The following is a 24,265-nucleotide window of genomic DNA, read 5'->3' as shown; positions in this document are numbered from 1 at the left end:
ACAGCCAGTTTCTATCTTATAGTACAAAGCAAGAGAGACAAGAAATTTCAAGACCAGTGGCTTGCAACAGCTGTCTCCTTACTGATCCCATCTGTGTCCTCCTCAGGGAAATTACATATTTCTACAGCTTTTGTGGATTTGGCTTTGTTTTAATCTTCCTAAATTATACTTGCGACATTTGTTGCTTGTGATCTAACCACATTTGCTTTACTTGCATCTTTTCCTCATACCCCAAGCCTGATTTTTGACACTTGTTGTGGTGATGCCTCTCTCCCCACCACCCCTCAGGTGGCACCATGAGCTGGGAAATGTTCAGTTTGCCTTGGCCTTGAACAGCACCTTGATTGAGCTCTCTTGAAGAAAGTTTCCAACCCAAATTGTGGCTAGGATGGAAAATTACTATGACTAAAGCCCACTCTCTTGCAACCCTATAAACAGCAGTCCTAAGCAGGACCCTTTGAGCTCTCCAGGACCACAGTGGGCTGCAGCCAGAACCTCCCTCTCAGGGCCAGTGAACTCCCAACTTTTCTGCACTTGGAGGATCACCAGACAACAACAAATCCTGGGCTGACACCCCCACAGCTCCAGCCTCAACCCTTTGTCCATTGAGAAGATGCAAATTCATCTGATGGGAGCACTTCACTGAATTCAAGGGGCATTTTTCACTTGTATACCTGATATATACTTGTCTAGGTCTGCGTGCATGAGTGTGAATATGCTGTAGCAAATGTACTATGAATGTTACTCTCCTAAAAGACTTAAATTTGTAAGCTAGGCCTCTAAATGAGTTACTGTTGTGCTGTAGTAAATTCTACATGAATTCTTTGTTAAATTGTTTAATTGAAGCTATCGATTAAGTGCTGCTAAGTGCTGTTAAACCTTTAGGCCTAAACTGTTAGTCAAGATTGGCTCAGTTTAGCTGTGGCTAACTGGGTCTTCCTTATTCTTTTATATCCTTACCTTTTCCTGCCCTCTTTTCTTCCCCCCATTCCCCCTCCAGCCTCCTCATAGATAATTTTTGAGTTGACTTTGGGGTTAGATTGATTGATTTTAGCTTTTAGTCTGATTTTTGTCTGTGTGCTTTAGCCACCTAGTAAGTAGTAGAGTGAACCTTGCCAAATGAATTTTTCCCCCTTTCACTTTCATATTAAATCTGCTTTTGCCAATACATATGTCAGTGATTCTATAAGCAACCTTAAAAGACTCATTGATGATATTACTTCTGTCTAGCTGCAGCAAAATTGGAAGCCACAGATGTAGAGAAGGAGAAATATAGTTTTATTAAGTGCAAAAGTGAACAAAACCCACAGTATAAATCACTGAAATGACCCATTACCTCAAACCAACTATCATGTGAATTCACTTATGCATTGACATATACATGAGGCAAATCATCACAACTGCAGTCCATAAAAAGTAATATTAGCAGTTCCTTTTCTCTATGGACTGGCAAACAAAAACCATTTCCAAGGTCTGATTAATGTCAGTAATTCAGGATAGAAGATCAATAAGAGCAAAACCTGGCCTTAGTATGAGTATGCATATCCTTAATTTCCCTTGTCCCTCTTTACCTCTGCATCATGGGAAGTGAGGATCATCTCTAAAGTGACTGTGTCATGATACCTTTCTGTGCAAAAATACTTCCCCTGTTACAGATATTGAGTCATTCAACATGAGTCTGTTTTGCTGGCATTCAAACAACTTGGGAGTTAATGCCATTTAGCTCTCAATCTTCCTTATGTGTAATCTTCTGTTATTCTGTGAAATCTCAGGGCAGTCAAATTCTGTATGGTGTCACAGGCTTCAGGGTACATTTTCATGAGGTGTAGCAGGTATATGCAGTCACATTGTCTCTCCAAGCTGAGATGAGGGGACACCCATGGCAAATTCAATTTCAATTTAGAGTAGCTGATTCTCATAGAGGGTAGGCTTGGTCCAGAGCTATTAACAAACCGTGTGCACTATCCATAGTCACATGTGTAGTAAAACCCATATGACCTTTAATTAGTTAGGCAATACATTGGTGACAGTATATGAAAACTACGTGGATGAGGAGAAAGTTTAATACCTCAGTTAAGTATTGGGAAAGTTACTAATACTTCTCTAAGATGTTTGGCCAGAAAATGGTTGTGCCTAGTATGTCTGATGTCATTTCTGTGCTGACAGAGAATGTTAAAAATTATCTGTGACTAGAAAACATGGGAAGCTCTTGAATTGAATTGAACATCATGAAATATTTGAGATTTGGAAATGTAAAGGCACACAGCTGCAGAGGAGAAATTGTCTTCAGTAAAAGCTTACACCATAGAATGGCTATTGCCTATGAGCCACATTTACATAACTCTTTAGTTGTCTGATAGAAAGGAGACCTCTGAAGTATCTACAGATGTTTGCCTTATTCCTTTGTTCCTTCCCACCTACCTGTTAACCTGGCAACAGTGTTGTCTCCATTTTGGAAATCCATACTTAGCCTTTTCTTTCACCTAAACGTCTTCCAGAAACTGTGCATGATTAAAGGATATTTGACAAATAACCTTTCATTCCCACAAAACTTGAGACATTGTCATGACACCCAACACTCCAACTGTGTTTTCAAGTGCACTGAGAAGGTAATGCAGCTCCTCCATGTGTGAACTAAGTTTCAGTGTAAAAGAGATGCCTTCTCAAAACCAGCAGTTATGCAAGACAATTGCGAGAGTGGGAAGAGCCTTGATGATCTCCTAGCAACCTGACAAAAGATCTTCCAAAATGATTCTCCCTAGACTTCTCCCCACTGATGCTAGGAGGAAATATGGTTCCATTTTATCCACGAATTTATGTCAGATAGGTATCTTCTGTCAGACAGCTAATAATAAGGGAGGGTTAGCATAGTTTTGAATAGCACTACTAACTTTATTTTAAATAATAATAATAATAAGATGGGAGTTCCAAAGGGTTAGACGTGTATATACACACCAAAGATCTCATTTTCACCTAAATCTCCTGCATGCAACAGCTGAAGGCAGCTCAGGGTATCAGAGAATCACAGAATGGGTCAGGCTGGAAGGGACCACAGTGGGACATCTGGTCCAGCCCAGCCTCCTGCTCAAGCAGGGTCATCTCAGAGCACATGGCACAGGATTGTGTCCAGTCAGTTCCTAAATATCTCCAGTGAGGGAGATTCCACACCCTCTCTGTGCAATTAGTTCCAGTGTGGTGTCAGCATCCATGAACAAAATACCATTATTTATATCCCAACCCCCTCTTCTCCCTGTCAAAATGAGCATTTACAATTTTCTCAGTGAAACAGGATGTAAACAGTCTTTACCATTCCTTCAAATGATTCCCAGTTGTAGACCATGTACAATTCAGTAGTAAATACTGTTAAAGCATCCCAAACTGCCCTACTCTTTCTAACCTCTCTTTTCTCTGTTGGTTTGGGTTTTTTTCTACTTGATTTTGCCCAAAGCCTGCATGCCAAGCTCTTTAAGGCAGGAGCTGTTCGGGTCTACTTACAATCAGAATCCTTAGAAAATACCAAAATACAAAACAAAGAGCATCTAAATAATAATAAGAGATTGCAAGTACTGATTTATTTATTGAAGAGCCTAAAGAGTATATGCAAGTAAAACTAGTATCATTCTACATCACTGAAAACTGTGAAATAAAAATGCATTGTGCTTCGTGCCATATGGTAGTTCCTAAGCAAAATGAAACTTCTGTTGCTTGTGCAGTTGCTGAGGAAACCTTCTCTGAGATAGGATTTAGCAATTGGGATTAACATCATCCTGGCCACTGCAATAACTTCTGCACTCTTCTCGGATCTCAGAGCTGTCCTCTTAATCAACCTATTTCCCAAAATATTAGTTTATTTCGTTCTATTAGTTAGCAAAACATACAGTTTTCTGCTACAGCTTCTGTCTCCAGAATTGTTATACAATTGCATTAAAGCCACAGCCCTCATTCCAGGGTTGATCAGCTTCTGAGCCTAAATCAAGATTATTATAGTGCCCCCTGGTCTTTATCTTGATAGGCTTTGCTGGCATCAGGTACCGAAGGTTCTTCCAAAATCTGGAATTCACGGGAAGAGATTTATCTTTTTCCCACTTCACCACCCTCTTTGATGGTAAAAGTGACAGTGATTCTGGCAAGAAATTGTAGTCACTTATAGGCATATATTCAATTAATATTATCTTAGTTTTTCTTTCAACTAGAGCTTTATGCAGTCCACTCTCAAGTTCATATATGGCTCTGTCAGAAACGTAGTTCTGGCTCAGTATAATGATTAATCTTCTGCTTTTATCAATGAATGAATGGATATCATCAACAAATGCTGCAAATTAAAGATAAATTTATTGTTATATTAAATTGAAAGGATAGGCACCAAATCAACTTATCTTTTAAATTCACATAAGTAGCAAAAATGTTCCTCTTATAAAGTGACAGCATGTAAGAATTCTGTCCTTATGAAGAGATTAATATGTGTTAAAGATTAAGAGTCTCTGAAAATTAACTCAGATTTGGTCAAAGCTTGCTCTCTAGAGCAGACATAAACCTACTTATAATCTCCATCTAGCCTGGACTGCTGTCTGGCAGTAGTCACATGGACAGAAGGTTAGAGCAGAATTTCACTTTCCTCCCACCAGAGACCCCTTTGCTCTTTCCTAATAGATACCATTGGAGTGATTCCACAGAAAGGCACAAACAACAACCTCTCTCCAAGAGTTCTGTAACCTTGGGTTACCCCTTCCTTTTTGACACCAAACACCCAAATCCATTTCCAATAATCCAGGGCTGAGAAGACCAGCATGTGATGACAGGAGTTCCAACTGTGTTTTAGATTGATGACTTTTGGCATGAAAACTGATGAATGAAAGTGAATGGTGATACCCTTTAAATATCAAATTGACTTTTCACACACAGCTTCCAATGCTTGTTTTAGCACCATGGGACAAAATCTACATAAACCAGGGATCTAGAAAACATTACTTGTAGAGAAAGGCAAAGCAGACTGCAGAACTAACCTAATGAAGAGAAAACTGAGGGTGAAAGGAGGCTGACAAGAGTATTATAACACCAAAGGCTCCTGTAAAAAGAAGGAGCATATTCTATTTTACATGTTCACAATGGATCAGACCAGAGAAAAGGAAGTAAGCTAAAACTATTGACAGAATCAGACTGCACACTTCAGTAAACAATTTTTTAATACTTAAAGAAAGAGAATAAATAAGAAAGAAAGGGTTTGGAAGAGCCGTGGCTCCCCTCAGGTTAGAAAGATTTGTCAGGAATGGATATAAAGAGATAAAATCCTGCTTAATGAAGGAGGCTGACTGATCTTATTGTTCTGTGGTTTGAACAATGAAATTCTATTTCTCAGCTGGATCTTTGGACTAAGTGGGAACTCATACTACCTTTTATCCAAGAAAAAGGCACATCCATAGGCCAAACCAAATTCCATTTCATTCAGAAAATGGTTTCAACCACCACACTAAAGATACAGCAAACATACAATTTATCTAAGAATAACTAGTACCAGAGTCACCAGCTGCTCTCTGTATAAATGTGAGTTCATTCACTGGCCCTCAGCAAAACCAGAGCAAAAGCACTATTACTGTGAAATATCTGAAATCTTCTGTGTCTTCACCTTAACCTTCTCGATGTTTGCTCCTTGATCTTTTCATTTTGGTTCTTTGTAATTAGTGATATATGTGTGCATGTGTGTGTAAGTGTATATGAATTCATAAATATAACTACAAAACATGTAATATGTTTGCAAGCAAACTCTGAATGCACACATGCACATGGTCCAGATTAAATGAAAAATGTATCCTTTCAATGTACAACACATGACAGAATTCCTTCTAATTATGGACTTTGACCTTTGTGTGAAAACAATGAGCCTATTTAATGACAAGAATATTCAGTACACTTACCTCCTCCAGCGAATACATCCCTCTCAAATATACATAACTTGTACCCGAAGTTTTCTTCTAATATCATGGGCAATATCTTCAAAGCAAACTCTCTCTCTTCTTCAATAGGAGAAACACAGTCTTTCAGGTAAGACACAAATGCATCGTATTCTTTTCCATCTGAAAATAAACCAACAATTGCTGTCTTGTTATTAACCATTAGAAATCCAGTATCTAATTCACCATTCTGATTTTCAAACTTAGTGGATCAATAGCAAAGCGTCTAGAAACCCCTTATCTTTCTTCTGAAGACTCTGAACAGTCTTCAAACACTCTTCATCATATTCAAAAAATGTCCTGAAGAAATTTAAGGTTGATACAAAAAGATTTTGATTGCATTTGGAAAATACTTGAAAATATTTCTTTTCTATATTAAAGTGCTTTTAAAATAAAATTAGATTAATTTAAGCAATTGATGTCACATCTGTGAATATCAAGATATGAAGAAAATAAAAAAAGTGACTGTAACCTGAAAAAAATGTTATTTAATTGATATTGCAGATTTCAACATTCATTGTACAACTGTGTGTAAGAGTATCAAGTGGAATGGGTACTGGCAAAAGAGAGAGCAAACCAGTTAATTATTTTGTTATGAGAGTATGCCATGTTGGTCATGGTTTGGGCACTAATTTACAAACAGAAATCAAAGACCAATCCAGATCCAGGTCCATCACACTGGCACAGAGCAATTATCAGGATTGATAGACCAGCACATGTGGCTTTGCTTCTTAAACTGTACCTCTTTGCTTCCCCTTCTGAATACTTTACTGCATGTAGTTCATAAGAGAGAGCACAAAGTAAACTCCATGAAACCCTACACGTTCAAGAGCTCTAGGAGTAGGAAATCCATAGCCTGCTATCCAACAGGCAGCTCCTCCAGGGCAGCATAGTCCAAGTTCTCAGAGATCCTTCTTGAGTGAGTGTAAGTCAGTGTACACTGTGGTAGCTGATATCAACAAGTAGATAATAACACTGGCAGGCAAAAGTTACAGCCACCCATTAATGAAAGATCTCCAACCACTGCAGTTCATTCAAGCTGTATTCAAACTGATGGAGACCAAGGAAGGCCAAGAAGATCAGACCCATATATACAGCAAGTTTTGCCACCACAATCTTCAGAAAAACAATTCCTAAAATTGAGTAATTGTCAGGTTTTCTTGCTGTGAAGGCCACAGAGCTGCTGCCTGACAAGATACCAGGAATGTACATTCCTGCTCTCCTTATGTGCATGTAGTGACAAACCTATAAACATGCAATGGCCTCTACAGTCAAGGAAACATTTTAAGCTTCACCTTACTGAAGGGCATCAGTGAGATGAAAACAAATTTGTGTCAGTCTGCCCATCTGAAAACTCCAGTGTTCATCCTCTTCATGGATAGACAACTGCAAACCTCTCCACCCATCAACTTTTGTGATGAAGAGTATGTCAGAACAGAGATCATCTGAACAGCATCCAACCACATCCCTTCCGCTGCCTACTCCAGAGGCGGCTTCTTCACTGTCTTTATCTGCTGTCAGTGCCACACGTATATAACAAATACACATTAACACCTGACCATCAAGTTCTCTTTTATATATTCTTTGTTTCTTCTCACACTGCTCCTGGATTTAAGATAATTTTATCTTCCTCAAAGCCGATTATTTCATAGAACCTGCCAGAAAATATTTTACATCAATATGCTTATTTCAATGACAGCATTAGTAAAGCCATACCTCCAGCAGTATCATCTCTCCTGCATATACTTCTGTAAAATAGAACGAAGTCGACCCTAAACACCACAAACACAAACACCAAAGCTACAGCAACAAATGGAAATAGCAGAGCAAGGACCATTCCAGTGGTAAATATGTGCACAGGCAGGTCTTGAGTCTTCCCTGTAAAGAGAAACAAAGCAAATTACAGCCTTCACAAAGAGTATTATATGACAAGATTACTGTATCAAATACTAACGGCACCTAAAAATCACCTAAAAAAAATCACAGTGTTGATGGGAATCCTTTCCTGCTAATGCTTCTAGCACTTATGCATGCCACTGGTCCTAAGATAGAGAGAAACTACAAAACTCCTTTTACTGTAAAAACAGGAGAAACAATCTTGGACGCAATCACATACAGTTCATTTATATGTGTGCAGGGTATGTGAGACTAAGATTGGCATTACATATCCTCATAGATGTACAGCATCCCAAAATGATGGTCAGTCACTTTTGTGATGAGTTTCCTTCCGTTTTTTTTTATTATTTCCTCTTATGATCTACCTTTTACCCCTCTCTCTGTCCTATCCATAAATTCTTAATGTCTTTAATCTCTTTGGCTGAGATATTTTTATATTTTTTTGCTCTATTCTCCTTCAGGCTTTTCTTCATTATTATTATTATTGCTGTTATTAATAAAATAATAATATTATTGTTATTATATCTTTTGGGTTTTTAGTTTCAAATACAGATTTCAAACACTTTAAGCTTTGTGAAGCTTTCATGAAGACACTTTCAACACATGTTCATTTTAATCCAACTCTTCTGCTTTGCACTCCTTCTGCCCCTGTGTGAGAGCAGGAGGAATAACCCAGGAGTAGTTAGGTCCAGCACCAGATGTCATAAGCAGACAGACATACTTGGAGCAGTGTTTTGAAATGCCCTCAGGATTGAGAAGACTGATTAATAAATTAGTTCTAGATTATGCCATACCTTTCTTCAGTTTTACTATTTTTATCCGTGTGCTTTCATCAGCTTGCAACATGCAGGTGAAATTATGATGCATGTCTTCATCTCTTACTTTTTTAATCCGTAGTAACCTTGTGATATAGAACTTGTTTCCCAACCTGCAACAAGGAATGATGTTAGCAACACTGTCTGTACAGAAACCTACAACCACCTGAGAGGCAGATTTTGAGAAAAAGGTTCTAGAGAAAACCCTCAGACTGTGGTTTTTACTGAATTTGTGGTTCCACAAAGTATAGGACATTATCATATATTAAATGCAGCACTTTCAGGAAACCTACTGTAGTTTTCTGAGTTCTTCTTCACATATTGAAGGTTCATTCTCGGGGATACCTGTGCATTGCTCTGGAAATGTTTGATTAATTAACCAGTAGAGGCTGGCATCTTCTTTCATATAATTACCCAAGAAACCTGTGCAATTGAGTATCTCTTCTTTACCTTCAAAAAAAGCATAACATGGGAAGATTTAGTGAGAAGTAGGACTCAGGTACACAGTGCAGTAGTGTCAGCTTTCCAGGAAATATATCTGATAAGCTGTACTCCTTTCTGAATTTTGTAGCCCCTGCTCAATTTTTTATAGGTGTTACACCTGTACTCTTGGTGGTTTCAGCAATCATGCACTGTTGCAGAGTGACAGTCACCCATTGCTTTCTTTCAGATAAACCATCACAGCCAGAAGGGTTTAAATAGACTTGAGAATTTCAGGCTTTAGGAGATAAAGGGAATTAGACTTGATGATTCTTATGGATCTCTTCTATTTGACGTATTCTATGATTCTATAAAGTCGACTCTGTTCTGCAAGCTGAGAACAGAAGAGGAAAACCTATCAGCAGTGCTCCAGGGCCAGGTAAAAGTAAGTAACTGGTAAGGGGAATTACAACCAACTAATTATAACAGGGAAACCATATACGATTACTCAACAAAACCAAAGCCCTTGCTGAACATGCAAAGAACAAATTCTTATCTCAATATCACAACTGGAAATTCCTGAATACACGAACAAGTAATTTATTCAGTTAGCTACTTGTCCCATTTCAAAGCACTAACTGTAAATTACAGGAACCACCCCATAACGTTCCAATAGTTTTAAGAAATTGCAAAACTCAAATGACAATTGTACACTTGAAAAATAAAAGGGCAGAAGACTGCAGCTACGGAGTGTGAGATTTTTTAAACTCTGTCATGGGAAGCTTGACCTGAAGTTAGCTGCAAGCACAGTTTCTAGGCTTTGCAGCATCATTTCCAGGAAACATGTCCAGAATGCTCTTTTTTAAGCCAGGAAAAGTTCATGTTAGTCCTTCTTCAGACCATCATGCACAAGTACTTTCAAGTAAGCAGGCTCTATCCAGCAATTCTGTAAGAGCACACAAAGCTGACACCTCGAGATTTATCAGATACTTCTGGAACCTTCAAAGCAAGATCCAGCTGAAAAACTGACCATCATAGATTCAGACCTTAGAAATCCAAATTACAGTTGCACAGACCTAACCTAGATTCATTGACTTGCAACTCTAGCATTTTCACCATACACAACACCTATTTGGAGGCAAATATAGAACACCATCCTAAGCAATGATAGGTTTTAAAGATCATGGGCCTGACTGATCCTAAATTCCCTTCACTCTCCACCATGCCATCTGTCTCATCATTCAGCAGTTCAATGACCTTATCAAACAATCTTATCAAGGCAGATTAGGGATGGAAGACAGGTAGTTCATAAGCATTTGATGCCAAACTCTGCTAAATTCTAAGGGTTGGGACAACCACATTAAGGAGGAGGAAATGTGCAAGAAGGGTGTACTGGGAGGTTGGAAGGCATGAGGCATCATAGGATTGGGGTACTATGATTGGGAAAGGTTGAGATCTGTAGGAAGGAAGGAAAATTAGCATCTGAGGTCCTAAATGAATAAATGAGATGCAGGTATGAGACACAGAGGAGGTAAGACTAGGAAAGGAAGGATTAGGTAACCAGAAGAGGAAGAGGAAGAGGAAGAGGAAGAGGAAGAGGAGAGGAGAGGAGAGGAGAGGAGAGGAGAGGAGAGGAGAGGAGAGGAGAGGAGAGGAGAGGAGAGGAGAGGAGAGGAGAGGAGAGGAGAGGAGAGGAGAGGAGAGGAGAGGAGAGGAGAGGAGAGGAGAGGAGAGGAGAGGAGAGGAGAGGAGAGGAGAGGAGAGGAGAGGAGAGGAGAGGAGAGGAGAGGAGAGGAGAGGAACAGGTAAATCTCTGTTTTTAAAAATTAATTACAGCCTCAATCACAAAATCCTGGATCCCATCCAAGACCATATGAAGCCTCCAGATTATTTTATCTAACCTACTTCCAGCTAGAAGCACAGGTAGGGTCTCATCAAGACAGATATTCATGCACACATTGCCAGGATTTTCACACCTCACACTCCTCATTTCCCTGAAGAATAACATGCTCAACCACATCAGGTACCAGAGGGATTACTTATTACAGCTGTTCACTGAGTAAACCATACATCTTTTACACTTTGCTTCATGGGGTTTACTATCTACAAAAGAAAGCCATGGAGAGATGTTTTATCACCACCATCACTTTCTCTTGCAGGTTGTAGCAAGAGAAAGAAGCAGTTTGTGCCTCTGTGAAAGGGTATATTTAGTGTATCAATCATGTAATACACCAGGGAAAGCATTACCAGATGTGAGGTTAGATCACATACAGGAGGATGCACTGACAATTCTTAGTTTGATTACACTTATCCAGACCCGAAAGAAATCAGAACAAAAGCATGTAGGTAGAGTAGCTACCTCAAAGACTTTTATATTAATTTCATACCTATTTCTGTTTCAATTTCTTCATGATGTCCAACTATCTCCAAAGTGAAAGCCTCTGGTGCATCTAAAATAGAAGTATTGCTATTGAAGTAATGCCTTACTTACATTTTTCCACAGTAAAAGTTACTGTGCTTAATTGCTCTATATATAAAATTAATCACAAACATTCCATTTAATTCACAGAACAATATGTGGATTCTGGCATTACTGAGTAGCTTAAAACCCAGTATGTCTTGATGAATTTTTTTCACATACATATATATATACAGAGTACAATTTGTAATGGTTGTACAAAATTCTTAGTAAAGTTGTATGACTTACTTAGAGCAGCTATTTTGAAAAGATAAAACTGCAGGGAAAACATACTAAATACATTTTCCAAAGTTGGTAATATTTCATCTTAACTTCTGCTTTTTTACTTCTCAAATTATTCTGAAGTAGTTCAGATTACCAGACTTGTTCTCCCTGGTATATATTTATCAAATGAGAACTGCAATTAAATATCTCCATAGTAAAGTGAATCAAAAAGCATGCTTCAAAATTTTAGAAAGATTTCTTACCTTCTTCTACTACAAGTTTAATTGTATTTGTGCTATGGTATATCGTTCCTTCACGACTGATTAAAATTTTACAGGTATATATCCCAGAGTTCTGGACTGTTAAGGATCTAAAATTTAGTTCCCTCTCTGTTTCGTGTTCATAATTCTTACAGTCCTGCATCAATAAAACCAGAAAATACTATTCTGTAGCAAACATGCATTGAAAACATCAAAGAAATTAAGATTATTTTTTTGAAACAAAATGTCACCATCACCTTTTCACTTTCTCAATGACACGTGTCTGACCCAAAAGAGGTGCAGGCTCAACTTTCACTCATGGTGATTTAAATGCAACATTTGAACATTTACCCCATTAGAAGTTGAGAACACTGCAGTTGAGAAAAATATAACCTATGGCTCTATCCATCAATTATCTCATCCTCCCAGGCCCCCAAGGACAGGAGAACAGGGGTGTAGTTCATTCTTGCCAGGCTGCTCCAGATGCCTGTACTAAATCAGTCAAAATCCCTTCCCAAATCTGATTGATCTGGGAGTGAACAGGGTCTGACTCCAACCAGGAGCCCTGAGAGGAATAAGGAACACGCCTCAAAAAGATAACTTGACAAAAATGAACAGAACTAGATCTGTTACACACTTAAAAACTGTTCAGAAATGGCAAAATTGAAAAAGTTTGCAATTACTTTACGAATACGTGCTAACAGTAAAATAAAAATCTTGGCACCTCATTTAGCATCAGTACAATATCTGTATCAGCAAAGCAGCAGCTGGCTAAACCAGCTGCTGCCTAAATCGGCAAATAGACATGCACATCAGATCTTTTATCATTCCAAACTACTAGTTTAATAACTTCTGACACAGGTATATTTTTTAACAAATCTGAGAGCAGACAAAAGCTTTGTTTCGTGTATCTGTCTGAAGTTTTTTGCCCCGAATCCCATGAGAAATTAAAGCTTTACAAAGTTTGTAGATGCTTCTAAAAATCTGTTTGCAATTAATATTTCCTGCAATCAGATGTTTTGTTTCTACAGCCAATGATTTGAGTGACAGTGTTTCAGTAATTACCTTGTACCATGTTATGCTGTCATTTTCATAGACAGACAAATCATTGCATTTCAGTGAATGACCAACTCCAGCACTTTTAATTTCTGTAGTTAAATGATTTTCATTGAAACAGCTGCTTTTATTTCTTTCAAGTACATTCAAAGTCCACTTTTGAATTGTGACATTTTGTTTTCCATTGCTAAGAAAAAAAATTAGTAAAATCAGTTTTAGGAGCTTTTTAAAATAATGCAGTTTAGTGAGTTACGAAATAGAAATAAATTCTCAAATACCTCTGTTAGGTAAAAAGCACACCTACAGTTGCCCAATTATTTTTAGTCCTCTTTATCACTTTCCCACTCCCAAATGAGTGTAATTTCCTATAACCAAACAGGTTACCTAAACTAAATGCACTGTCACAAAACATTTGACAATACAATTATACCCATGGAACATGACAATGTATGCTACATTGACCTGAACAAGGCTACAACAATCTGTGACATCACCCATAGTTACAAGAGAGCATCCAAGACTTTTGCATCCTTGAATCAACTAAGGATTTTGCAGGTTTAATTTCCTATGTGCTGCTAAGGTTAAAAGCCATGACAGAAAAATATATTTGTAAAATGAGAAATAAGATAGGCAAGTCTGGTATTGTTCACAGAGCAACATTAATCAATTATTAATTGTTAGATACTCTGCGGGTATTTTGGAATATTTTGGAATTAAATGGTATTTTGGAAATATTACTAAACTCCACAAGTCTCATTAATTACAGCATTATTGTCATTCAAGCATGTCTGCAAAACAAGGCACTTTGGAAAGGATGCATCCATTTGTTTTTGAGTCTGGACTGATCAGAGATCTATAGCAGCTGAGCGCCCCAGGCTGACTGAAAGTGGCAGGAACTATCACTTCTGCAGCAGAGTCATCACATCCCATCCAGCGCCTATAAAAGACCACACAAATATGCTCCAAAAATATTTCCTTTCAATATCTAGGAGCTGATCATTTCCATGTAGATATCTACTAAATTCTATCCATATATTCTTTTAAAGAATCAGATTATAGCTGTTATTTCACTGTTTGATATATCCAAAGACATGACTACCAAGGGAAAGGAACCTGGAGGACTTTTGACTTAAATTTGGCAAAGTTAGAGCTTAAGAGAAAGCCATATGTTGCTGTCAGTTAGTGGGTGAGATTCTGTCAGTTAATGGTGAGATTTTGCAATTAGTGCATAAAGCTCTCACTTGTTTTCTGAACAAGCAGGGCCTGACAAAGGAAAAGCAGCAACCACAGAGCACTTCCCTCCAATGTCAGTCATATCTTCATAAATATGTTTGAATCTTTCTGCCTCCAAGAAAAGAAAAACAAATTTCTTCCAGAACTGCAACTAGTCAAGAATTGTTTCAATAAGAAAGGCCAAGAGGACAAAGCAGTTCACATGGAGAAGCGTCCCTGGTGAGTACTTCAGCTTGAACACCATTCTTGAAATACCTTTTGAGTGTACAAGATTCAGAAGAGCCATTAGGACATCATTTTTATGATGAATTTAGACCAAGCCTTGGTTTGTTTCTTTTCTGCTTCTTAAGCTCCCCAGACAAATATATTTATGTATTCTGCTCATCCTCTTCGTATTGTAGCCCTTTCTCAAGCTACACAGGTTCTCCTTACTCACTTGAGATGTTCATTACTCCTAATTGCAATTGACTCTTTAAGCCAACACGTGGTTTTGGTGAATCAGCTAACTATGCTGTTACAAACAGGAAAAGCCTTACCAAAAGTTTTCCATCAGAGATAAGCTCATATGGGTATTCATGGTGGGCGGAGCTCTTCTCACCTACTCTTCAACATCTTATTTGCACATTTAAATCAGAGCTACTAATCATAGTCAGAAGTCACCCTGTTCCAGTGCAGTTTATACAACCTATTTTATATGTTTTATTTAGGACAATATTATCTATGACCCAGAAAGGCCTCTCTCTCCCTGGCAGCAAAGGTACCTAAGATAAGTTTAGGTGTGGACATAAACATTAATTCCAATTAATTCTGAGTCTGTGTGTTTCTTAAGGCATCACTCTACTAATCTACTAATCTACTCAGAATACTATCAGAGAATTAATTACAGATCTAGCCATGAAATGCAAATGATTTTACTCTCTAGATTCAGCAGATGAAAGAAAAGGGTCCATAAAGCCACATGTTCTCCCAGCACTGTTACTCCACATAGGCTTTCTTCTGTGATCCCATATGGGGAAATCACTCAAAGTAGATCAAGATATTCTACCTGATGAGCCAAAATCTGAGGAGATTGTCCTTGGAATTCCAAGGAGAATGTCCCTAGAAGGTATTGAAACCACACCTGTGCAAACAAAAATGAATTTTTTTCATACATAATTTCTAGTTGTTTGCCATACAGCATGGTTTTCAAAACACACACACAAAAAACAATTTAGTTGTATTTTTTAAACTGCTAGTGTTTTAATTGTTATATATTTTTATCCTGGTTTTTACTTGTTGAGAGTCTTCAGTGATACTTTGTCAGGTACAAAACCATTTCTGGTTTAGCAGTTTTTTCAATCTTCCCCTAAAAAGCCCACCAAGAAGGAACTACAAAATCTAGCTTAACTCAGAAGATGATACAGGGAAGTGAAAGTCTTTAGAGAATATAAACCAAGTTTAGTGGATATTTGCCAATTCTAAGTAATCCCTTAGCTATTTTATTGCAACAAGCCAGTGTTATCTTGAGATTAGAATCTTCTGAAGAAACTGTCACTCTGCTTTCAAAATTGCACTATTAACTCTGTATGTATGCTCCCACAGCTTTCAATTGTTCTAAACATATTGAAAAATAAAGCAATATTAGGATTTAAAAATTTATCATGTGTTTATCATGGTTTTCTGTAGTTTTTGTTTTTTCCAGGAACCTCTAAGTCACCAAAATAGAGCAACCTGATGACCTGCTTTTTTGTATTCTGTTTTTCTCTTTGACAACCGCAGGATACAGGCTATTTAAAACACACACACACACACACACACACACAAAAAAAAAAAAAAAAAAAAAAAAAAAAAAAAAAAAAACCACAAAAAACCACAAACCACCCCATACGATTTACAAATCTTTCCAAAGATCTGTGACACAGTTTTTGCTGCTTACCACACTAATTACAAGTATACTTGAAATTTTTATTTTCAAGAAGGTCTCTGAAGATGGACACATTCAGGCCTATAGGTGATATCCATTGATTCCTGAATTCACATCCTAAGTCTAGTGTACTAACAAACACATGTGAACACATCAACAAACATTCAGGCACACTATGTATGTCTCAGCAGGACACTTCTGGTTTAACTGTAAAATTTCTGATTCCTCTTTAAGCAAAAAATAAGTGGTTAAAACATCATAAAAACATTGTTACATCACTATCACGTCTTGCTTCTTGCATATTGTCAGTTGTAAGACATCAGAAAAACAATCCTACGTTTAATTAGTTTGCAAAATCTGTCAACATGTTGTCTTCTTGAAAATCTGCAGTATCTGTAATTGTCACATTGTTTCCTGAAACTGCCTAAGCAGTTACAAGTATTCTGAAAATTATTTCCCATATAGCTTACAAATACCCATCTCTAATTTAAATAGCTACCTATCTCTAATTTAAATAGTCGAAAATTTAAAAGATAAATAAAAATATGCTTAGCATATCTTTTTTCAAAAGTAAAACTTAACCTAACATAAATACTCTGGAATTGAAGTAATTCCACTCAGTCATTGTTGTTATATCTTAAACAAGTTCAGTAGTCCACAATAGCTCACAACTTTTCCCTACAGAGACTTCTAAAAGTCCTCTGTCTCTGCAGAAAACAGTTTTTGCAGTAATCTTCCGTATTTACTGAAATGTAACTCATTTAATATGCCTGCCAATAGTGAGAACCATCATATAAACTAAGCCCATGATCCCATTAAAATCCCATGAAAAAAAATCCCTTATGCCTATTGTTCCAGCAGTGAGACCTGTGAAGAGTTCCCATAGGAGGATTGCAAGATTCTGGCATTATTCTGATCCTAACAGAAAGAAATTAAAAGAACAAACAAACAAAACAAACAAACAAACAAACAAACAAAAAAAAACAAAAAGGAAAGACAGAAAGATGTTTCAGAGTAGGATTTTTGAGGAAAAAATTTCTTTTCTTTCAAAACTGATTTTTAAAATGTAGCAGTTAACATAGTTCTAGAAGACAGGGGAAGAGGCAGAAAATCAAAACTCTCAATTGCAAATGGAAGCTTTGATGTATCAAAACTTTTTTTCTGAGTTTCTCTCTTAAGCAAATGAATAAATTAAGACATTTCATAATGGATTCTGATATTTTTGTGTTTTCCAACAATTACTTATTTTAACAAAATTCATTCTAATGGTTTTACTTCTTTTCCTGTCATCATACTTCTTCTATATGTAAGGCTGTTCCCTTCAGTTTTGAGGTTCACACTTTTTCATAATAATTTTATAGAATTCTTATGATTTACTGTGGATTTACTGTCATTAGCCCAAGACCTTAAAATAATCAGAAGACCACAATGATCGTGAATTAAGGCTTGGGTTATCATAGCTCTCTTCTTTTTGCCCTGTATTTTAGACTCATGGCAGTCTCCTTCAGTAGCCTGGCAATTGAGGTATGACCTCCACCTATCATTCTCCATGCCTAAATTAGTCAGTCTGCATTTTGTGCCACTGATTAGGTGGCGTTAGAGCAAGTTTTTAGATTTAATAGCTTTTTTGTGAAGTGACCATATAGACAACTGATGAACACAACAAAACTAGACAAGCTACCATATTCATCATCCTTAAAGAAAATCCTCTTGAATTTAACATAGATGAATAAAATTTTTCTCAGTATTTACCCTAAAATTAAAAATATTTTGCACTTCATGTACCGTAAGTATTACTTATTAAAATATTATCAGTAAGGAGATAACAGTAATGATACATAGAAAAAAATTTAAAAATTTTAAAAATATGTTTTCAGCTTCCAAGCTGACTTGGAAGTTACAATTGAAGTCTAGCTTAGAGCTGTAAACTATCAAACTTGAGTCTGCAATATTTCTGGAAAAACATGGAGAGCCTTTTTTAGTATCCATAGTCCCATACCCTTTACAAACCTGACTAGAACCTTAAAAGTATTACTTGGAGAACAGCACAAATCATTACATGCAAGGTAATCTGCTTCAAATGTATTAATGTTTCAACTGTAAATGCTGAATTATGGGTTTAGTGCAAGTTAGTCATAAGAACTCTGTGCAGCAAACCTTTGTTTTAATCCTTTAGTCTTTCAGGGTGTTCCAATGAAGATTGCAAGCAAATAATGGAGGCCCATCCCTATTTCTCCTTTTAACCCATGATGTTCTACAGCAGTAAGAAATCAAATCCCATTATTTCATTTGTTCTTTAAATGGCTCCATGGAGGCAAAGATTTGCACAGAAAGCAGAGTTCAGCTATGCTATGTTTAACCTTTAATACACAGTTAGATGATTTGGCAAGCCTCATAGCATGAGATCCACTCAACACAGCAAGCAAGAGCAAGTCTTGCTGGGAAGGGAAGACAAGCAAAGGCAAGAAGACAAGCAAATTTTTCCTTTCTCTTGGCAGTGGACAGAAGGGTTGTCTGACACTCATTTTGCTTAGCTAATTAATCACAAGCCAGAAAAAATGCCACCTGCCTTATCAAAAGGTTTACAGAGCATTTAAAAGGCTGAAACTCCCTACAGATATTTATAAATATTACAGGTCCACCTTGATAGTTATTGTGAAATGAAGTTGGAAATGACACTGCAGTTAATGCAGTTCCCTAAGCCCCTTTTATATGGATGCCACTAGCTATAGAAAACAAAACAAAGAAATTATCTTCATCATAGACATGTGCACAGGCAAGACATTTCCCCATTGTGTTATGTACCCACCTGTGAATGACAGAGTAATTCCCAGAGTCACTGAGTTCAGCTGGCCAAAACTCCAGAAAATTCATTTGTGAAACAATTCTGCTTGTTTCCTTTATCAGTTGCTGCTTTCCAGCAGTTTCTTTGTACCAATTTATTGTGTATGCTTCTTCCTGAAAATGTTCTTGCCTTGACTCAAGATAACAAAGGAAAAAATATTCTCCTTCTAGAATATCAATGGAGGCACGAAGGGGGCACAGCTTCTCTTCAGAGAAAAGGGTAAAAAGATACATTAGGAAGCCAAGTACTTATTTCAGAAAATTGCATTAGCCTGATTTTAAAGTGATTTGCTGTGCTACTGGTATTTTATAAAAATGCTTCTTTCAGAAAAATGGTCTGGAAGCATTTATTTATTTATTTATTTATTCCTGTTATATTTAGTGAAAAAAATCAGTTTTCCAAGCCTTTACTCTATCTTACAAAAGCACCAGAAGGAAAAGGGAGCTGAAAATAAAAGGACATTTCCCTGTCTGTATGATTCTTTCCCAGGAGTTCCACAGTGTCCAAATCAAATTGGTTCAAAGGACAGAATCTGGCCTCACTCTACAGTGAAGCAGCTGCCACAAATGGAAGAGGAAAGGAGAAATTCTTCACGTATGGTTTGACTTGACAAACATGTCTGAGATAAAAGCACAGATCCTACAAATTAACATTTGCATTTCCTCACCTTCTTAATTAAAACTAAATGATTATATAGATATACTTCTGAAAAACTTCAAATCTTTGGAAAGCTACCTTGGAATGAGGTTATGTGTGTAAAATTTAGCCTTCAAGTCTGCTTTTCCAAACAAATTTCCCAAATTTACTTTTGCATACAGAAGTTATTAAAAGTACAGAAAAGGAACCATGATCTAGGATTAAGGGTCAAAAATAAAATCAGCCTTCAGTCTCTTTCTCCTGAGCTTCTCAGAGATTATTGTTGTTTAGCAACCATTGTGACCACACTTCTGAATGGCACACAAAGAAGCAGATTTGTTTTCTATTTCTCTTCTTACAGTCATGGTCACATACAACCATCATCAGGTTTCTCCAGGTAGCATCCTTGCTTTTTCATTTCATAATTTTGGCGCTTGGGAACAGATTTCCCAAGTCTGGAGCTGGGCTGTAATTGCCAAACCTTTAAGTTTTTGTTCTTGGTTGCAAAACACAAAACTTATCCTACTCCAAGCAACTGCCAAGAAGCTGGCACATATTTTGAAGCTTCTATTATTCAAGACTTTTACTTACCAGCAGCAGATTCCATTATCAACATTACAAAAAAAATAATCAGAGTCATTTTCTTTAGTTACTTCTCACTTCTTCTCCAAAAACAACCGAAACTGAAAAGCTCCTGCTTGTTCTGGAAGCCTAAGAAGAAAAAACAGATTCACAATTCACCACAAGTGCAGTGAAACAGGTTCCTTTGAGCATGTGAGCAGGGTAACTATTGCCTGCTGCTGAAGAGGGTTTTCCAAATGGGAAGTTACGTATTTGTATCATAACAGCTATTTTCATACATCAGGTAATGTATTAAGATTTTTCTTTGCAAATTCATTTCAGATTCAGAAAGCACTGCAGGATTTCCTTCTTCCATGTTCTTATTTAATAGATGCATTTTGCAGTATTATCAAGAGCTCTCAAATCCCGAGCTAGTAGATACTTACCACAGGACAGGTACAGTCCTTTTTTTATTCACAAAGAAAATAAACTTTGCAAGACTTGACCTTGTAGAAACAGCTAGTGGAAACTTCTCTTGCCTTCAGTGAGAATAGCATAATGTTGTAGATTGGATATCTTGATGGCTAACTTTGAGCCTGTTGGAAAACAATGAGATGTCATTTCTTAAACAATTTGGTCTGTGGGGGCAATAAGCTCCAGCTGAGAGTGCTAAAATTTCCACTGAGGGGGAGGAGACGAAGCAGCCTATACTCAGTTTCTTCATGTGTAGTCAACTGATTTCAAAGGCAAGAGAAAAACATCACTAAGACCAGCTTGGATCATCCATCACCTGAGGTTCCTCAGAAGAGCAGGTTAGCTGACAACCAAAGACAGAGCTACTCCTGAGACTCTGCCTCAGTTTTGCTTACAAAGCAAACAGGTGAGCTACACAATCAGCTCAGTTCAACCCCTGAACCCAAAACAGATAACATTGCTTAGTGTGACACAAATATGGATGGACAAATGAGACACACACAGACACGAGACATATTTCAGAGATCTGCCAAAAGAAATGTCATTAGCAATCCATTTCTTTTTTATGAAGCAAACCTGTTACAATTTGAGAAAACAAACTTTAAGAGACTGCCCTAAGATTTAGAGTCAGAAAGTTCCTGTGGCCTGAAGACTCTGGAGGCAGGAGGCTACTGCATTTCAAGCATTATTCCAGGACACCAAACTGTGTAGCTGCTCTCCCTCTCTTATCTTTCTTCTCAGTTCTTTACAAGTGTGTCATCATCCCTTAAAGCACTGTAAAATGAAGGAAGCGTTTCACATCCCTTTTTTCAGACATCCTGGTAGGCAGATCCAGATTTAGAAAGCTAAAAGATGGATGCTGAGTACTGCAACAAGCAATTTCAGTTCCTTTTTACACATGGAGATTCAAACTCCTACACTTCATGAGGAAAGAAGGGCCTCTCTCTTTAATTTCTTGAATTTTGTTTTTCTTTTCTATCCTTTCACATTCAGAAGAAATACAGCTGTTAAAGACTGCAAGACTATGATCCACTACATAAAGACAAAATTATTTAACATCAGATTTTTAATTCTAAATCCACTTCTGTTTTGGTATATCACATCAGCACACAGTGGAAGGTTGGTCAAATGCACACAATATAATGGAAGCAACTTAATAATGACCAGGTTTGAGATTCATGACTACTAAAAATCAAGACACAGGACCTTTATTTTACTCTCTCATTGCTGTTGAACCTGATCAATTTGTCTGAAATTTTTCTGCTGTGGGCTAAAAGTCTTTACATTTGAGCCATACAGTTTGAGCATTCTTCAATGACAAGTTGGAGGGGAGAGGAAAGGTGAAAAAAAGAAGTTATTTTAGTGAAAGATGGCTAATACAAATAAAATCTTTGAGAAACAGAATAAGATTTTTGATTTTCAGAAAAAAAATTGAGAGTTATTTTAAAGTAAAAGCAAAAATTCTCTGCCTAATAAAGGATTACAAGAATACTAATGGGCAAGATGCTAAGGCAATAGAGGGAAATGACAGTTTCAATGAAAATTGATTAAATTACAAGTTGTCTATAAGGTTCAAAGTAACAATAGCTTTAAGAATTTTTTAAAGTTTTATACGTTTTAAACCACCGATGGAGTTTTAATAATAAAATATGGTACTTTAAAATACTTGTGCCACTGTGAAACAAAAACTTTAAACAAACCAAAAGTCTAAGTTCTGTAAAGTGTATTACCAATGTCTCATGAATTAGAAAATTGTGCACCATTAAAATTGTTCCCCACTTTTTTAGAATCACCAGAAGAATTTGGAATGAAATGGAGCTGATACATAGAAGTGATTGATCCTCAATTTTGGACAAGTAACTAATTTTGATCAACGCTTTTGGAAAACTCAATTTTGTCCTGAAGGGTTGTGATTTCCTTTTTTTAAAAAAACCACAAAAGATTATCCTGAACATGAGACGTTCTAACAATCATCTTGGAGTCAAGTAAGGAAAGACTCTTTCCTCTTTAAGAATGGCTTCTTGTGTGAGTATTTTTAAATATTACCAAAAGTGCCATAATTTGTGCAGCACTGATGAAGAAAACAAAAATATTTACCAAACAGTCGTCTTAACCATACTAGATCAATGCACATTCTGCCAGGATTGCAAAGTCTTGGTAAAAATGAAAATCTGTCTTAATTTTAAAGAACATAAGCAAAGCTGTTTACTTACTATGCAAGTCTTGCCGGGTGGAAAGTGGATGGAGAGGGAGTATTCCAAACTCCAGAGAGTTGCAACTTGAACTTGCAACTCTTCTGAATCTCATTCATCACTGAAACAGAGAGTTGTCTCTCTCAGCAAGTGAGTCAATACACAGATATTTCAGTTTGAAAAACCTTCTGAAAAAGGAAAAGAGAACTGTTGATTGAAGGAAGGAAAAGAGAAAAGGGAGACGTGAGAAATTAATTTCTGCTAACATTAATGGAAAGCTAATAGCAAGTCCTTAATATTTTTTCTAAATGAGGCATTTGAGATCTGGTACACAAATGTTTTCGGCACAATCTTTTGCGCCTACCATTAGAGCAATGCTGAAGGAGCTCATCCTTCTCCAAAGCCACCCAGGTGAGGGAAAGGGCTGCGGACAGCGCAGAGTGGTGACAGGGCTGTATGTCGAAATAAGCCATTTTCAGGGCTAAACTGTTTATGACAGCTAGGTAATAAGGAAAAAGTACAGCATGGAGCACAGACAGAGGTGTAGGAGCTGAGTGGCACCGGCGAGAGGCGAGCAGTGCCGCGGGCAGGGAAGCACGGCAGGGTGGGAGAGGGACAGGGTCAGGGATGGACAGGGCTGGGGACGGGCAGAGTTGGGGATGGACAGAGACGGGATGGGCAGGAATGGGGACGGGCAGAGTTGAGAACGGGCAGAATTAGGGACGGGCAGGGCTGGGGACGGGAAAGTTTGAGGATGGGCGGGGTTGGGGACGGGCAGGGATGGGGACGGGCGGGGCTGGGGACGGGCGAGGTTGGGGACGGGCAGGGATGGGGACGGGAAAGTTTGAGGATGAGCAGGGATGGGGACGGGCAGGGTTGGGGACGGGCAGGGCTGTGGAAGGGCAATGTTGGGGAAGGGCAGTGTTGGGGACGGGCAGGGTTGAGGACGGGAAAGTTTGAGGAAGGGCAGGGATGGGGACGGGAAAGTCTGAGGATGAGCAGGGATGGGGACGGGCAGGGTTGGGGGGGCAGGGATGGGGACAGGCAGGGATGGGGAAGGGCAGGGATGGGGAAGGGCAGGGATGGGGAAGGGCAGGGATGGGGACAGGCAGGGTTGGGGACAGGCAGGGTTGGGGACAGGCAGGGATGGGGACAGGCAGGGATGGGGAAGGGCAGGAGACGGGCAGGGATGGGGACAGGCAGGGATGGGGAAGGGCAGAGATGGGGACGGGCAGGGATGGGGAAGGGCAGGGATGGGGACGGGCAGGATGTCCCGCAGAGGTCCCCGGCCAGCGAGGGCGGCCCCCGCACACCCGCCCTGAGCGGGGTAGGCTCTCGGCTCC

At 38.1% G+C, this 24,265-nt stretch overlaps 1 protein-coding gene across 4 annotated transcripts; it reads right to left on the bottom strand.

Moving 5' to 3' along the window:
* Positions 1-3,830: 3,830 nt before the first annotated feature.
* On the bottom strand, positions 3,831-23,581 carry IL18R1 (interleukin 18 receptor 1). Of its 4 annotated transcripts, none has more exons than XM_088160061.1 (12): positions 22,944-23,581; positions 20,703-20,852; positions 20,287-20,406; positions 19,024-19,264; positions 13,088-13,265; positions 12,026-12,179; positions 11,467-11,529; positions 8,953-9,109; positions 8,639-8,772; positions 7,665-7,826; positions 5,913-6,071; positions 3,831-4,312 (listed from the first exon to the last, which is right to left on the bottom strand). In XM_088160061.1, the coding sequence occupies exons 3-12, from the start codon at positions 20,333-20,335 to the stop codon at positions 3,912-3,914; spliced, it is 1,698 nt and encodes a 565-aa protein (XP_088016187.1). In that variant the 5' UTR covers positions 20,336-20,406; positions 20,703-20,852; positions 22,944-23,581; the 3' UTR covers positions 3,831-3,911. The 4 variants fall into 4 exon arrangements, with proteins under 4 accessions (XP_088016187.1, XP_088016189.1, XP_088016188.1 ...); XM_088160063.1 differs by lacking the exon at positions 22,944-23,581 and adding an exon at positions 21,307-21,546; XM_088160062.1 differs by lacking the exon at positions 22,944-23,581 and having other exon boundaries at positions 20,703-21,546.
* Positions 23,582-24,265: the final 684 nt, after the last annotated feature.

This window comes from Sturnus vulgaris, chromosome 2, assembly GCF_052056855.1.
Source record: "Sturnus vulgaris isolate bStuVul1 chromosome 2, bStuVul1.hap1, whole genome shotgun sequence".
NCBI classification, from domain to species: domain Eukaryota; kingdom Metazoa; phylum Chordata; class Aves; order Passeriformes; family Sturnidae; genus Sturnus; species Sturnus vulgaris.
Note: the sequence above shows the minus strand (reverse complement) of the source record. Positions and strands in the feature narration are given on the sequence as shown.

Bases quoted from the DNA above. Each gene is read 5' to 3' on its own strand.
- IL18R1 (XM_088160061.1), bottom strand. From the start codon at position 20,335: ATGACTCTGATTATTTTTTTTGTAATGTTGATAATGGAATCTGCTGCT. The intron at 11,530-12,025 runs GTAAGAAATCTT...CTTCTATTTTAG, and splicing joins TAAACTTGTAGTAGAAGAAG to ATGCACCAGAGGCTTTCACT. The intron at 7,827-8,638 runs GTATGGCATAAT...TTCTCTTTACAG, and splicing joins AATAGTAAAACTGAAGAAAG to GGAAGACTCAAGACCTGCCT.